Raw genomic sequence first — 13111 nt, 5'->3', positions numbered from 1 at the left:
AGGGGGAAGCTCCTGAACACCTGCAGTACATCGATGACATCATTGTGTGGGGTGACACTGCAGAAGAAGTTTTCGAGAAAGGGAAGAAAATAGTCCAAATCCTTCTGAAGGCCGGTTTTGCCATAAAACAGAATAAAGTTAAAGGACCTGCACGAGAGATCCAGTTTTTAGGAATAAAATGGCAAGATGGACGCCGTCAAATCCCAATGGATGTGATCAACAAAATAACAGCTATGTCTCCACCAACTAGCAAAAAAGAAACACAAACTTTCCTAGGTGTCGTGGGGTTTTGGAGAATGCATATTCCAAATTACAGTCTGATTGTAAACCCGCTCTACCAAGTAACCCGTAAGAAGAATGCTTTTGAATGGGGCCCTGAGCAACGACAAGCCTTTGAACAAATTAAGCAGGAAATAGTTCATGCAGTAGCCCTCGGGCCAGTCCGAACAGGACCAGATGTAAAGAATGTGCTCTACACCGCAGCCGGAGAGAATGGTCCCACCTGGAGCCTCTGGCAGAAAGAACCTGGGGAAACTCGAGGTCGACCCCTGGGGTTTTGGAGTCGGGGATACAGAGGATCTGAAGCCCGCTATACTCCAACTGAAAAGGAGATATTGGCAGCATATGAAGGAGTTCGATCTGCTTCGGAAGTGGTCGGTACTGAAGCGCAGCTCCTCCTGGCACCCCGACTGCCGGTACTAGGCTGGATGTTCAAAGGAAGGGTCCCCTCTACGCATCATGCAACTGATGCTACATGGAGCAAGTGGGTTGCACTGATTACTCAGCGGGCTCGAATAGGAAACCCCAGTCGCCCAGGAATCTTGGAGGTGATTATGGACTGGCCAGAAGGCAAATACTTTGGGATATCACCAGAGGAGGAGGTGGTTCGTGCTGAAGAAGCCCCCCTGTACAACAAGCTACCGGAAAATGAGAAGAAATATGCCTTGTTCACTGACGGGTCCTGTCGTATTGTGGGAAAGCATCGGAGATGGAAAGCTGCTGTATGGAGTCCTACACGACGAGTTGCAGAAGCTGCTGAGGGAGAAGGTGAATCGAGTCAGTTTGCAGAAGTAAAAGCCATTCAGCTGGCTTTAGATATTGCTGAACGAGAAAAGTGGCCAGTTCTCTATCTCTATACTGATTCATGGATGGTAGCAAATGCCCTGTGGGGGTGGTTACAGCAATGGAAGCAGAACAACTGGCAGCGCAGGGGCAAGCCCATCTGGGCTGCGGCATTGTGGCAAGATATTGCTGCCCGGGTAGAGAACCTGGTTGTAAAGGTACGCCATGTAGATGCTCATGTGCCCAAGAATCGGGCTACTGAAGAACACCAAAACAACCAGCAGGTGGATCAGGCTGCTAAGATTGAAGTGGCTCAGGTGGACCTGGACTGGCAACATAAAGGTGAATTATTTATAGCCCGATGGGCCCATGACACCTCAGGCCATCAAGGTAGAGATGCAACCTACAGATGGGCTCGTGATCGAGGGGTGGACCTGACCATGGACACTATAGCACAGGTTATTCATGACTGTGAAACATGTGCTGCAATCAAGCAAGCCAAACGGTCAAAACCTCTTTGGTATGGAGGACGATGGCTGAAATATAAATATGGAGAGGCCTGGCAGATTGATTACATCACACTCCCTCAAACCCGCAACGGCAAGCGCCACGTACTTACAATGGTGGAAGCAACCACCGGATGGCTGGAAACATATCCTGTGCCCCATGCCACCGCCCGGAACACTATCCTGGGCCTTGAAAAGCAAGTCTTATGGCGACATGGCACCCCAGAGAGAATTGAGTCAGACAACGGGACTCATTTCCGAAACAACCTTATAGACACTTGGGCCAAAGAACATGGTATTGAGTGGGTGTATCACATCCCCTATCATGCACCAGCCTCTGGAAAAGTTGAACGATACAATGGACTGTTGAAGACTACACTGAAAGCAATGGGTGCTGGGACATTCAAAAATTGGGATACACATTTGGCAAAGGCCACCTGGTTAGTCAATACCAGGGGATCTGCCAACCGAACTGGACCTGCCCAATCAAACCTGTTACGCACTGTAGAAGGGGATAAAGTTCCTGTAGTGCACGTAAGAAACATGCTGGGTAAAACAGTCTGGGCTACTCCTGCCTCAGGAAAAGGCAAACCTATTCGTGGAATTGCTTTTGCTCAGGGACCTGGATGCACTTGGTGGGTAATGCAAAAGAATGGGGAGGTCCGGTGTGTACCTCAAGGGGATTTGATACTGGGTGAGAATAGCCCATGAGTTGAATTGTAGTATGTTAATTATTATATAATAATGTATGTCATCACTACCATGATTGCTATATATCATAGATGAAAATGGTGATTAATTAGAATGTATTGGACAGAGTGTAACCTGAGCATGACATAAATGGTATGGAATAAGGGGTGGATATCTGTCCTGGTTCCAGTTAGGACAGAGTTAAGTAGCTCATAGTAGCTGGTAGGGTGCTATGTTTTGGATTAGGATGAGAAGAGCGCTGATAACATGCTGATGTTTTAATTGTTGCAGAGCAGTGTTTACACCAGGCCAAGGACTTTTCGGCTTCTTGCTCTGTCCTGCCAGCGAGCAGGCTGGGGGTGCAGCAGGAGCTGGGAGGGGACAGACCCAGGACAGCTGACCCAAACTGGCCAAAGGGGTATTCCATACCATCTGACGTCATGCTAAACAATATATAGGGGTGGCTGGCCGGGGTGGGGGGGCCGGCTGCTCGGGAATAGGCTGGGCATCGGTCAGCGGGTGGTGAGCAATTGCATTGTGCATCACTTGTTTTCTTACACATTATTATTGTTAATACTATTACCATTATCACTATTATTATTATTATTGTTATTATTATTTTCCTGTCTTAATAAACCGTCTTTATCTCAACTCACAGGCTTCACTTTCCCGTTTCTCTCCCCCCATCCCAGAGAGGGAGGGGGGAGGGTGAGCGAACGGCTGTGTGGTGTTTAGCTGCCAGCCGGGTTAAACCACAACAGGAAGAAAGAAAAAAACACCTGTTGGCAATACCTTAAGAATTAAAAGAAACCAGTCCAACACTCCCATGTTTTGATCTTCCAGCACACAGGAAACTGAGCTGAGGTTACCCTTCGGAAGGGCTCTGAATCCGACAGGTGTGACAATTCAATTAAGGAATTCAAACAACTCCATTTTGCCATGTAACAACTGTATAGAAAATGTTGTAACAATGACACTTCTTTATTTGTGGTTCTACACTAAACTGAATTTTAAGGATAATTGGTTTTCTCCTGTCTTCACACACTGTCACTACAACGACTTACATTCTCAAACGCTCAAAAAACACCAATACGCTATGTCCAAAGAACAAAGATTAGCCGTATCTATTTCTCATCCACTTTAAAACATTGCTATTGTTTCAAAATCAAAATTCCCTGGGAACATAGAGGTGCTCCTGCCAGTGATGCCAGTTCGGTAGGTGCAACACAGCACCTGAACGGCAGAATATCCTGAGCTGGAAGGGACCCACCAGGACATCGGGTCCCACTCCAGGCTCCACTCAGGAGCACCCAAAACCCAACCCCTGTGTCTGGGAGCAGTGTCCAAGCGCCCCGAACGCCAGCAGCTCGGTGCCGTGCCCACTGCCCCGGGGAGCAGATAGACTTTCACTACATTGCAGCCACCTCTCAGATTCAGTATTTTATTATGAACAGGGGGTTAGGAACTGTGTTCATGAGACTTAACGTGCTCCCTAGCACACCTACCACATCCACGGCCCCTGTGCCACACACGCGAGGTTCCTGCATCTCACCAGCTTCCCCTGGCTATTACAAGATCCCATGTGAGGGGGTAAAACTGCCCCAACGCTGAAGGACACGAAGCAATAGAGGGCCGCCTGGATGCTGCACACACCTCCGTGCCCAAGGCGCCTCGAACACGGCACACGAGCGCTGGGCCACCCGCTCGCCTTTCTGCCGCGCTCAGCACTAACGGCAGCGCGCCGCTGCGGGCTGCTCTGAACGTGCTCGGGCTGGAACGGGAAACCAGGAAAATGAAAAAAAAAGATTGGGCATAAAATCCTTTTTAGTGAGCTGGAATGCTGCAGCAGACGCACGTGTTGAAGAGGACTTGTACGAAGCACGCCCTGCAGAGCACGAGGTCCCAGGGCTCCCTCCCGGCCCCGCGCTGTCCGAGGAGCAGCGCTGCTGACACGCACCCGGCGCCCCGCACGCTGCAGGTATGGATGGAGGGCAGCAGCGAGGGGCACTCCAAACCCCCTCGGCAACCTGCGTGACAAACACAGCACCTGGAAGGAGCTCCTCATGGAAACCCAGATGCCAGTTGTTTGTAAAATCAGGTATGGAAAGCGTTAAGCAAGTTCTTCTCCAAACATGTTCGCAGATCACTCTCAGGAGACAAGTAGGAAACTAAGCCAAATATTTAATGGCAAAACGTGGATAAAAAATTCTTTTCTGTACTGCAGAGCTAAAATCCCAGTGGAATCAGAGGGAGAACAGCAGTGAAAGAATGAGTGGAGTAACTGGTGTGGAACTGCCAAGTCGTATAAAACACAAGGATGGTGATACCAAATCAAACTAAGTATTGATTAGGCCATACCTCTTCTCTGACAGCAGCAAACTACAACGAAAAGCTTACAAGAACTAGGAAGTCTAGAACAGAATACCTTCCAGGTTCTAACAATCAGCTACAGACTAGGTCCCTAGCTTACGGGCTGCCCTAAGCAGCTGTATCCCCTACAGATCTAACTCTTTTATACTTCTTCTACCCAGAACATTTATCAATAGTTTCTATAATTAAACAGTGTACCAAAATATATGCATATCTTGTTTTAAATTGCTGCCTGGTCATTGCACTGGGTGTCTTTATCTCTGAAGCCATGAAAAATAATAAATAGGCACAGCCTGTTTATCTGCGGCGTGCCATCCATGGCTTTCAGACTCTTCTTGTCCACCCGCTCCGCTCAGTTCTTCTTCAGTTCTGTGTGCGTAGCACTGGATACGCTCAAGCTTGACGTGGATTCAAGGAAAGACACCATAACAGAAGGTAAGCCTGCTGAGGGTTAGAGTTCGTGGGGATAATCAGCTAGCACGCCAGTAATGATCCTATCCGGACCGATACAGCATCCCTGTCAAAAGCTGCTGGGGATTCCAACGTGCCTCGTCTCAGACTTCTCTGCCCCAGCACGCTTACAGCACACTGTGACAGCCCCTCAAAAAGCACAGCGCACCCGCGGTTGTACTTCAGATCTCCCCGGTCAGTTAACGTGCCTTTCCCTCCTCAAATTCTACGGAGGGGAACCTCGTACTCAGAGTTTCTTTGACAGGTAACGAGTAGCCCACTACACTAAGCGTCTGCCTCAAACTCCCAGAGTGCTTCAGCTTTCTTTCATCCACATCTAAAAGCTTAATTCAGTAAAAATAAAGCCCTATAGATTCCCTGGCTCAGGGGTAGAGAGGTAACCTTACCAAATGAATTCTTTTGCTATTGTATTAATGTATTGGAATACCTGCACGACAAGCAGCACTTCATTTTACTCTGAACAATCTAATCCTTTCCCTGCTACCACACCTCTAAAAGCACTTCTTTTTTTTCTCTTTAAGTGAGAGCACTGAACTTAAAGTACCAAAGCTTGAACCCAATCCTTTCAGGCCACAAAAATAATAAATAAATAAAAGATTTCCCCACCCAATTAAAAAGCAATTCCACTCCAGGTACGGCTCAAGTTTCAAGGAGAGGCAGATGGCTCTGTCTAGAATTCAGATGCCCTAAAAGAAAAACAAAGCAAGTTTTATACCCGGATGAAATCTGCGCAGGCAAAGGAAGGGCCCTGACCACGCTCACTCAAATATACTTATAGATGAGATTTATTGATTTATTTTTAACCCGTGAGGCTGGTCAGACACTGGCATTGGTTGCCCACAGCGGTCGCGGAGTCTCCATCCGCAGGGGTGTTCAGACCCAAGCGGCCGCGGTCCCCAGCAAGCCGCAGCTCGCGCTGGCTGATCGGCCTTGGCGGCTGCGCGATACGCTCGGCTCCTCTCCTGCCCCTGCACAACCGGTACCCCTCACTGCTTTCACAAGCCTAAATCCAGTTCCTGGGGTCTGCAACATTTACTTGTGAGACAAAACCGGGGCAATTATTTGGTAATGTTTTAATTGGAATGCATGTTCTAAACCAAGACACTTTTTTCCCTAAAAAAAAAAACACAAAAAAAAACAAAAAAAAACAACCTACTCAAGTCTTTTAAAATGGGAGACCTCCTCATTCCTAATATTAAACTGAGGAGACAAACTTTAGCTGGAAACAGGAACAGAAAGGTCCTGATACCGCTGCTGTGCCCCGACCCAACTGCGCACACGAAGGCAGGGGCACCGAGGGCCGCAGCACGCGTTACCAGCGGTACCGCCTCGCACAGCGCACCGACGCGCTGCCTGGCAGGAGCTCTGCTACCGCCGCAGCTCGGGAGCCCCGGCTGCCAGCAACACGCTGACGGGAGCGGAGTATAACCTTAATGGAGGCGGATTGGCACGGACAACTCGCGTCTTCCTGCCCCGTTTTACAAAGCAGCCTGCACAGCCACCATCAGTTAACAGCCGCGCGAGTAGATCGCGTTCCCCCACGCGCAAGGAAACAAACTGCCATCGGTTAATGGAAACCACTGCTCCCCGCAGCTTATTCTTTTCCAATCGCTCTGCAGTGCTGCTATCAAAACTTACAGATTCTGCTGCTCAGCAAATCCGTACAAAGAAGAAGTCAGGCCTGCAAACCATGAGACTGAAGCAGCTGGCCTGGAGGTGTCCGTGTGTCTGAACCGGAGTGAAGCTCCAACACCCAGAAACTTTTTATTCTTGTCTTTAAGCCTCTTTCTTCTCTGTAGGCTTCATCTTGCTGTGCTGTCCTTTGTTCGCCAAACAGCCTGAACTTTACCACAACTCAAATCTGCTTTTAACAAAAGAACTTCGTGTGACTTTGGCATTTTGCATTTGTTTTATAAACTCGGTAAGATGATCTGAAATCCTTTCTAATTGTTTACAAAACAACCATAAAGCCGCTGTAGGGACAAGGAACCGAGGGAGCTGGGAGAGCGATTCTTCAGCGCGTTTCTGTAACCAGAGAAACCTTTCCTCCTCCCAGCCTCGCAGCGATGCTCGCCACACAGCTCACCAAGAAGCACCCAAGCGAGCACCGAAACAGAAGGGACGTGAAGCACTTACATTTCTAACGCTGCTAGAGCGCCGCACGCTTTTGCAAAGAGCAGTTACTTCGAGTTTTACTGTGCCCAGCACAACCCGCTGTTACAACGCGGCTCAGTTAGACCCCCGAGCTCATCGCAGTCGGCGCCTGAAACGATCGCTGTACCTACTGACGGGAAAGCCCAAGCTGGGCTCAGTATTTTCAGCCTCATCGGTTTACTCTTTACATAAACACAGGGGAGATAACACACATGATAAACTGCACGGAGATGAGCACATACCTTACTTCACCTGCACTTTGGCCACTCATCAATTTCTGCAAGGCTTACCGGCATATCTGAACTGCAAAACCAGGTCAGGCTGTTGTCTTTTTTGTAAGAGAAATCATTTCTAGTCCTTCTTTTTCTCCAACTCGAAGTAATTTCCACCTAAATCTAAGTAATCTGCCTATCAATGTGATCAATCAGATCAAGACTCCATACGACTCATATGAAGTCTGGTAATTGTTTGGTTTTTTTAATCAGCAGACCCCAAAAGTCAAATATTCCGTTGAAAGCTTACAAATAAGCCAAGAAAGATCAGATGCCTTATAAAAATTGGATGGTCTTAACCTACGATCTGGGAACAAAGGACAAAATAAGAGGTTCTTGACTATGCTGAAGAGCAACAAGCTATAGATTCCCCTTACGAGCAGCTTCGATGGATTTCAAATATGCAGGTCCTGAACTAACTGAAGCCCGGGGCTGTTAGAGTAAGCACGGAGAATGCAGACAGAACTTTCCAGAGCGAAACGAAGTACAAGGGATGCAGGGTGGCATAACCTTGTGTCAATGAAGAGTATGATGAACTGAAAAAATGAAGATGCAGGTGGGAGGAAAGGAAGGTACTGAGAAACACTTTCTTCCCCTGCAGCTATCAGAAATACCTGTACAAGAACCAGACAGTTTTCCAGCTTCTGGGCCCCTGAGAGCCCTTCAGAGTGACGGGCACCCAGCTGAACTTGCAGGCAGACGACAACGGAGCCCAACCCACCGTGCACGGCCCCCAGACCCAGCAGCACCCCCCGCCGAGGAGCGGCTCGCGGGGCAGGGGGAGGCGGGTGGGAGCCAGCAGGGCGCTGCTCCGCGGAGCCACCCCGCGCCCCAGGCCAGCAGCCTTTGGGCAGCAGCAGGCACAACTCGAGGAGCATCTCCTTCCGCAGCGGAGCCGGTTTGGCAGTTCCACCTCGTCTGCTGCTTCCTCCACCGCTTAATCCCAGCCCTCGAGATGCCCGGTCTTGTCTCGACACCACCGCTCGTGCAGCTGCACAGTAAACTAGAGCAGGGGTCAGAACGACGTCAGAAAATCCGATCAAAAGCATGGCATACTCGTTCTAGATTGGCTTCCCAATCCCATTCAGCTTGTGGACACGAGAAAACAATCGTGCTGGCACAATTTAGAGAAGAGCGCATGGGTGGGAACAGGCAGCGGGCGCGGGGCTGCTCGCACAGCGCCATCCCTGCACTTTTCGAGTTACGGCATGAAGAGCTGCGGACTCAACGTCCTCCCCCGGCCCCAAATCCTGACGTGATCGTCCTGCAGCACCACACTCCACGGTTCTGATTTTAAAGCCAATTAGCTAGAAAGATTCAAAAGCGAACCAGAGAATTGCAAGGCTGACAGAGCTTAAGGAACTCTGGCAGAGCCCACGTCCAACTGCCTTATGTCCCAACCCCAGCCGCGTGCAGTCCGTCCCCACCGGTGACGCTCGGCACGGTTTGCCTGCTCCGGCACCTTCTGGGAGGTGCAAAAAGAAGCTAAGCACCACGTGTTATTTCTGTCACCAAAACTGCTGGAATTAGTTCTAAACTTTAAAACTAAAAGCAGACCCTTAAGATTCGTGTGAAGCATCTGTTCCGCCTCTCGGAGATAATTCATTCACTGCCTTGCTGCAGTTACCTCTCGGGTCGTGGAACGAAAAAAGTTCTAGCAGAAAAAACACCGCTAAGCAGCACGTGTCCCGCATCGGCGGCTCAGCGAGCACAAGTAGGCTACAGTCACCGAAGGGGGGAAGGAAACGGAGTTGTGCCTGTGTGACGTTTCCAGGGCAAGGGAGCTATTTAGGACACTGCTAACATTTTTCTTGTTGCTTCCAGTTCCAGAAAGTCTCGCAGCTTCACAGTTGCTCAGATATGTGAAGCAAAAACAGAGGGAGGGAGCAGGGGGGATAAAAAACTTCTGATCTTACTTGCTCCAGTGAAAAAAAATGCACCTTTTGGTACACACGTTACTTTTTAGTTGCTTACAATGAACGCGTTAGCTAAAGCAGCACATTTCATCAGCTCGCATTTAGTACCTGACACGGGATGAACTGCTTTCATCACATTTTTTTCCCTCTGCCCGTTCGTCATGAATAGCTAACTTTGTTAGACTTGAATGCTGCATATGATGCTCAACCACAGGACAACTAGCCTCGAGGTTCTCGGTTTTGCGCTCCAGTGATTTTTCTACTCCGTTACTAATTTGTATGCACATTTTGGTTGTTTTATTTTGAAAAGGACAGCGCGTTACGTAAAGATGGGAAGACTGCAATTTATGGCCATCTCCAGGATCTCTCCAGCAGCTCCCATCCTTCTGCGATGGCTACAAAGCACTCACTTTTAAAAATACTGATTATATTTCAGAAGCTGGATTTTCAGTGCTCAGCACAAGTCAGTTCTTCAGACGCCGTGGGGATGAGCTCCAGCAGCAGGCCTAGGCACCAACATTTCACGTTTATTTTATTTTTAACAGCCCTAACCGGCCAGATTCCAGAGGCCTGCAATTTGGGTTGTTTCACTATCATTTTCAGCCAACACAAGCTGGCACGGCTGCCGGAGGAGTGGTCCCACCCTTCCCCACGGCCGGTTCTCACATGTCCCGTCCTTGAGTCAGCCTAAGTCATTCATGAGGGCCCACAGCAAACACGGGCAGGAGGCTCATCTAGGTCAAAGCATAGCTCCTCTTCCCCTTCTTTTTGGGGGGCAGGGGATGGTGAGAACGAAGAAGGGAAGCACGGAGTTAATTTTGATAGGATCGGTTCCCCAGCCCAGCTCGTCGCACAGCTACAGAAACGTTGGCACGAGTGGAGGAAAAAGGGAAAGAGGGGACGAGAGTGTTGGAGCTCGGCAAGCGTGGATTCGCGCTGGCTGGAATGGCTCACGGGACTACGCAAAAGTATAAACCGGGAGAGAAGGTACTTGGATACTCAACGAAAAAGATTCTCTTTCCCAAGGTAAACATAATAGGAAAAAAAAAATCAAATGAATAATCGGATCAAATTTTAAGTTACTGATGCTCGCTTTGTATTGCCATTTCACCTCAGGTCTGCGTGTTTTCTGAAGTTTTGCCGAACATTTTGACAGGAATATGAAAACAGAAATCTAACGTGAAAGGGCCGTGCAAGCAAAAACATTAACGCGTAGCGACAGCACACGCTGATGACATAACGCAGCCTCTCCAGGGAACAGGCCAAACCATACCACAAAAAAAATTGCACTAGCATAAGGCACATCTCGAGTCACCGGAGTTTCAAATATAACTTCACGTTTTTTCTTTTCTTTTTTTTTTTTTTTTGAAGAGCAGACAAGCACACTCCAACCCGTGCACTAATATTCTTCTACTTGAGTTCCAACAGACTCGAGTACAAACACCAGAAAACCCTGGGACTCCCACGAAGACCCCAACCTTACGGCTTGGCCCACCTCCGTGCTCCCGTCTCCAACACGCACCGGCGAGCAGCCCCGGCCGCACCGGGGCAAGAACTTCGTTCTGTCACCCCGCTCACGCTGCCAGGCCTGCAGCCCGGGTCCCAGCAGAGAAGTTACTGGCCCCGGTTCAGCTGCGGCTCTGGGAGCGTGCTGCCGAGGAGCTCCTCGCACGCCCTCATCACAAATGCATAGTTGTGGCTCCCTCGCGGCGTTCAGGCCTCTCCCTTATCTCATCGGGTGCACCTATGCTCCGATCCAAAGGATAAGTTGACAGGGTAAGTTTATCCAGAGTGTAAGTCCACAGGATAAGTTTATCTGTGTCTATCTATAAAACTAAATAAAAAAGCAACCGAGCGTGTTCTGATTAATCAGATAACCGCTAATACCTTTTCCTAAATCCAGCTAAAGTCGTACGAACGTACCTTGCAGCAAAGAGAATAGATTAATTATTACTGTAAAAGCACATTCATTCATTCTAAATTTCAATTTAAATTAAAATGCATTTTAAATTAACATCTCCTTGATCTTCTGTTATGACAAAACATAAAGAGCAATCCTTGCTTCGGCCTCTTTACGGCCATTCACCGCACTACACGCCTCTATCATGTGCCCTCTCGTTTGCACCAGGAGGCTCGTTACAGCCACTCGAAGCGTGAGACGTCCTTCTGCAGACCCCCGCTAGCTCTGACCCCACATCAGTGCTGCCGGAGGGAAAATCCGCTCTTAATCAACCCTTCTGAGGAGCTCTTCCTACCTGACCCAGACACTCAGCCATCCTGTTAACTACAAACAAATTAAGATTTCTGAGCATTCACAGTAGGATCGGTGAGCTCACAAGTTCTGCTCAATTAAGCATGAGTCCTTGAAGAAGTTCCGTGCCTTACACAGAAGGCTTTTATTTAGACGTTTACTCATTATTTAATAACATACACTTTTTATTGACCGTATTGGGAATTTGAAAGGCCAGTTTGATGGGGTTTTATTACTTGTATTTTTACTTTTTTTTATTTTACCAGATCCGCCCTGTCTCAAAAAGCTTCTCCTTCTCCCTTCCATTGTCCTCACCAGAACCGAAGCCAACTGGAGTACGACGGACAGCAGGAGGCCTTGGATCCCCTGCAGCCACACGTCCCCAGGTACCCCAGGAGCCATCCAGCCACACATCCCCAGGACCCCCCACCCCTCACACAACTTCGGGCCCCAGCAGCGAGGCGCTGACCGAGGGCAGCCCGGGAGCTCCCAGGTTGCACTTTCATTCGCGGCCGCGCTTTTATTTCTTTTAGCTTTGGCACTAATGACACATGACTCACGGTTAATAAGCGCATTGCAAGCAGCTTCAAAAAAAAAAAAAAAAACCCTACCAAAAAAAAAACTTTAATCTTTGCTCCGGCGTTAGCCCCGACCGCTGCCCCCCCCCGGGCGGCGCAGGGCCCGCTCCGCACCCTCCGGGCGCTGCCCCCGGTGCCCGCAGCGCTGCCCCCGGCCCCGCACGGCCCCGCCAGGCCGAGCCCCGGGGCTGGAGGGGCCGGGCCGCGGCCTCCCCGGGGCCGCCGCCGGGGTGAGCGGGGCCGCATCCGCGTTCCCGGCCGCGGCCCGGTCGGGAGGCGGCAGCCGCGAGCCCCCCGCCGCCGCCGGAACCCGTCGGGACACATTCCTGCGGGCTCGGGCCTGGAATGCGCCCGGGGGAGCCCGGCCCGAGGCGGGGGAGGGAGGGGGGGGGTGTAGGGGGGGGGTCGGCCCCGCGGCCCGGTCCCGGAGCCCCGCGCAGCCCCCGCGCAGCCCCGCTCACCCTTGGAGTACAGCGACTTGGGGGACTCGAGGTCGAGGTCGGCGCTGAGCAGAGAGATGAAGTCCGAGGGCATCGCAGCTCCGCGGCCCGGCGGGGCGAGGGGCGGCGGCAGCGGGGCCGGGCCGGGGGGGGCCGGCCGGGGGGGGGCGGCGGGACGGGGCAGGGGCCGGTGCCTCGGATCGGGCCGGGTCTGCTCGGGTCGGGTCTGCTCGGGTGGGTTCGGGCCGGGCCGGGCCGGGCCGGGGGCTCCGCTCGCCGTGGGGACCGGGCGCCGCCACCCGCCGCTGACAGGAGCCGGCCGCTGCCAACGGAACGCGCCCGCCCGCCCCCTCCGCTGCCGCTCTGCGCCTGCGCGGCCCGCGGGGAGGGGGCGCGGGCCA

At 50.9% G+C, this 13111-nt stretch overlaps 1 protein-coding gene across 3 annotated transcripts in view; it reads right to left on the bottom strand.

Moving 5' to 3' along the window:
• NFAT5 (nuclear factor of activated T cells 5) overlaps positions 1-13111 on the bottom strand; it is a 65708-nt gene extending 52597 nt beyond the window's left edge. For 2 of the 3 annotated variants that reach the window (XM_083851823.1, XM_083851824.1), the window contains exon 1: positions 12732-12893. In XM_083851823.1, coding sequence (XP_083707949.1) covers positions 12732-12804 — 73 coding nt within the window. In that variant the 5' untranslated portion in view covers positions 12805-12893. Of the gene's footprint in view, positions 1-12731 lie in introns of all 3 variants that reach the window. The other variant, XM_083851825.1, reaches the window with a different exon arrangement.

The sequence above is a fragment of the Anser anser genome (genome assembly GCF_964211835.1).
Source record: "Anser anser genome assembly, chromosome: 11".
Taxonomy (NCBI): Eukaryota; Metazoa; Chordata; class Aves; order Anseriformes; family Anatidae; genus Anser; species Anser anser.
This window is presented reverse-complemented; position numbering and strand designations above follow the sequence as displayed.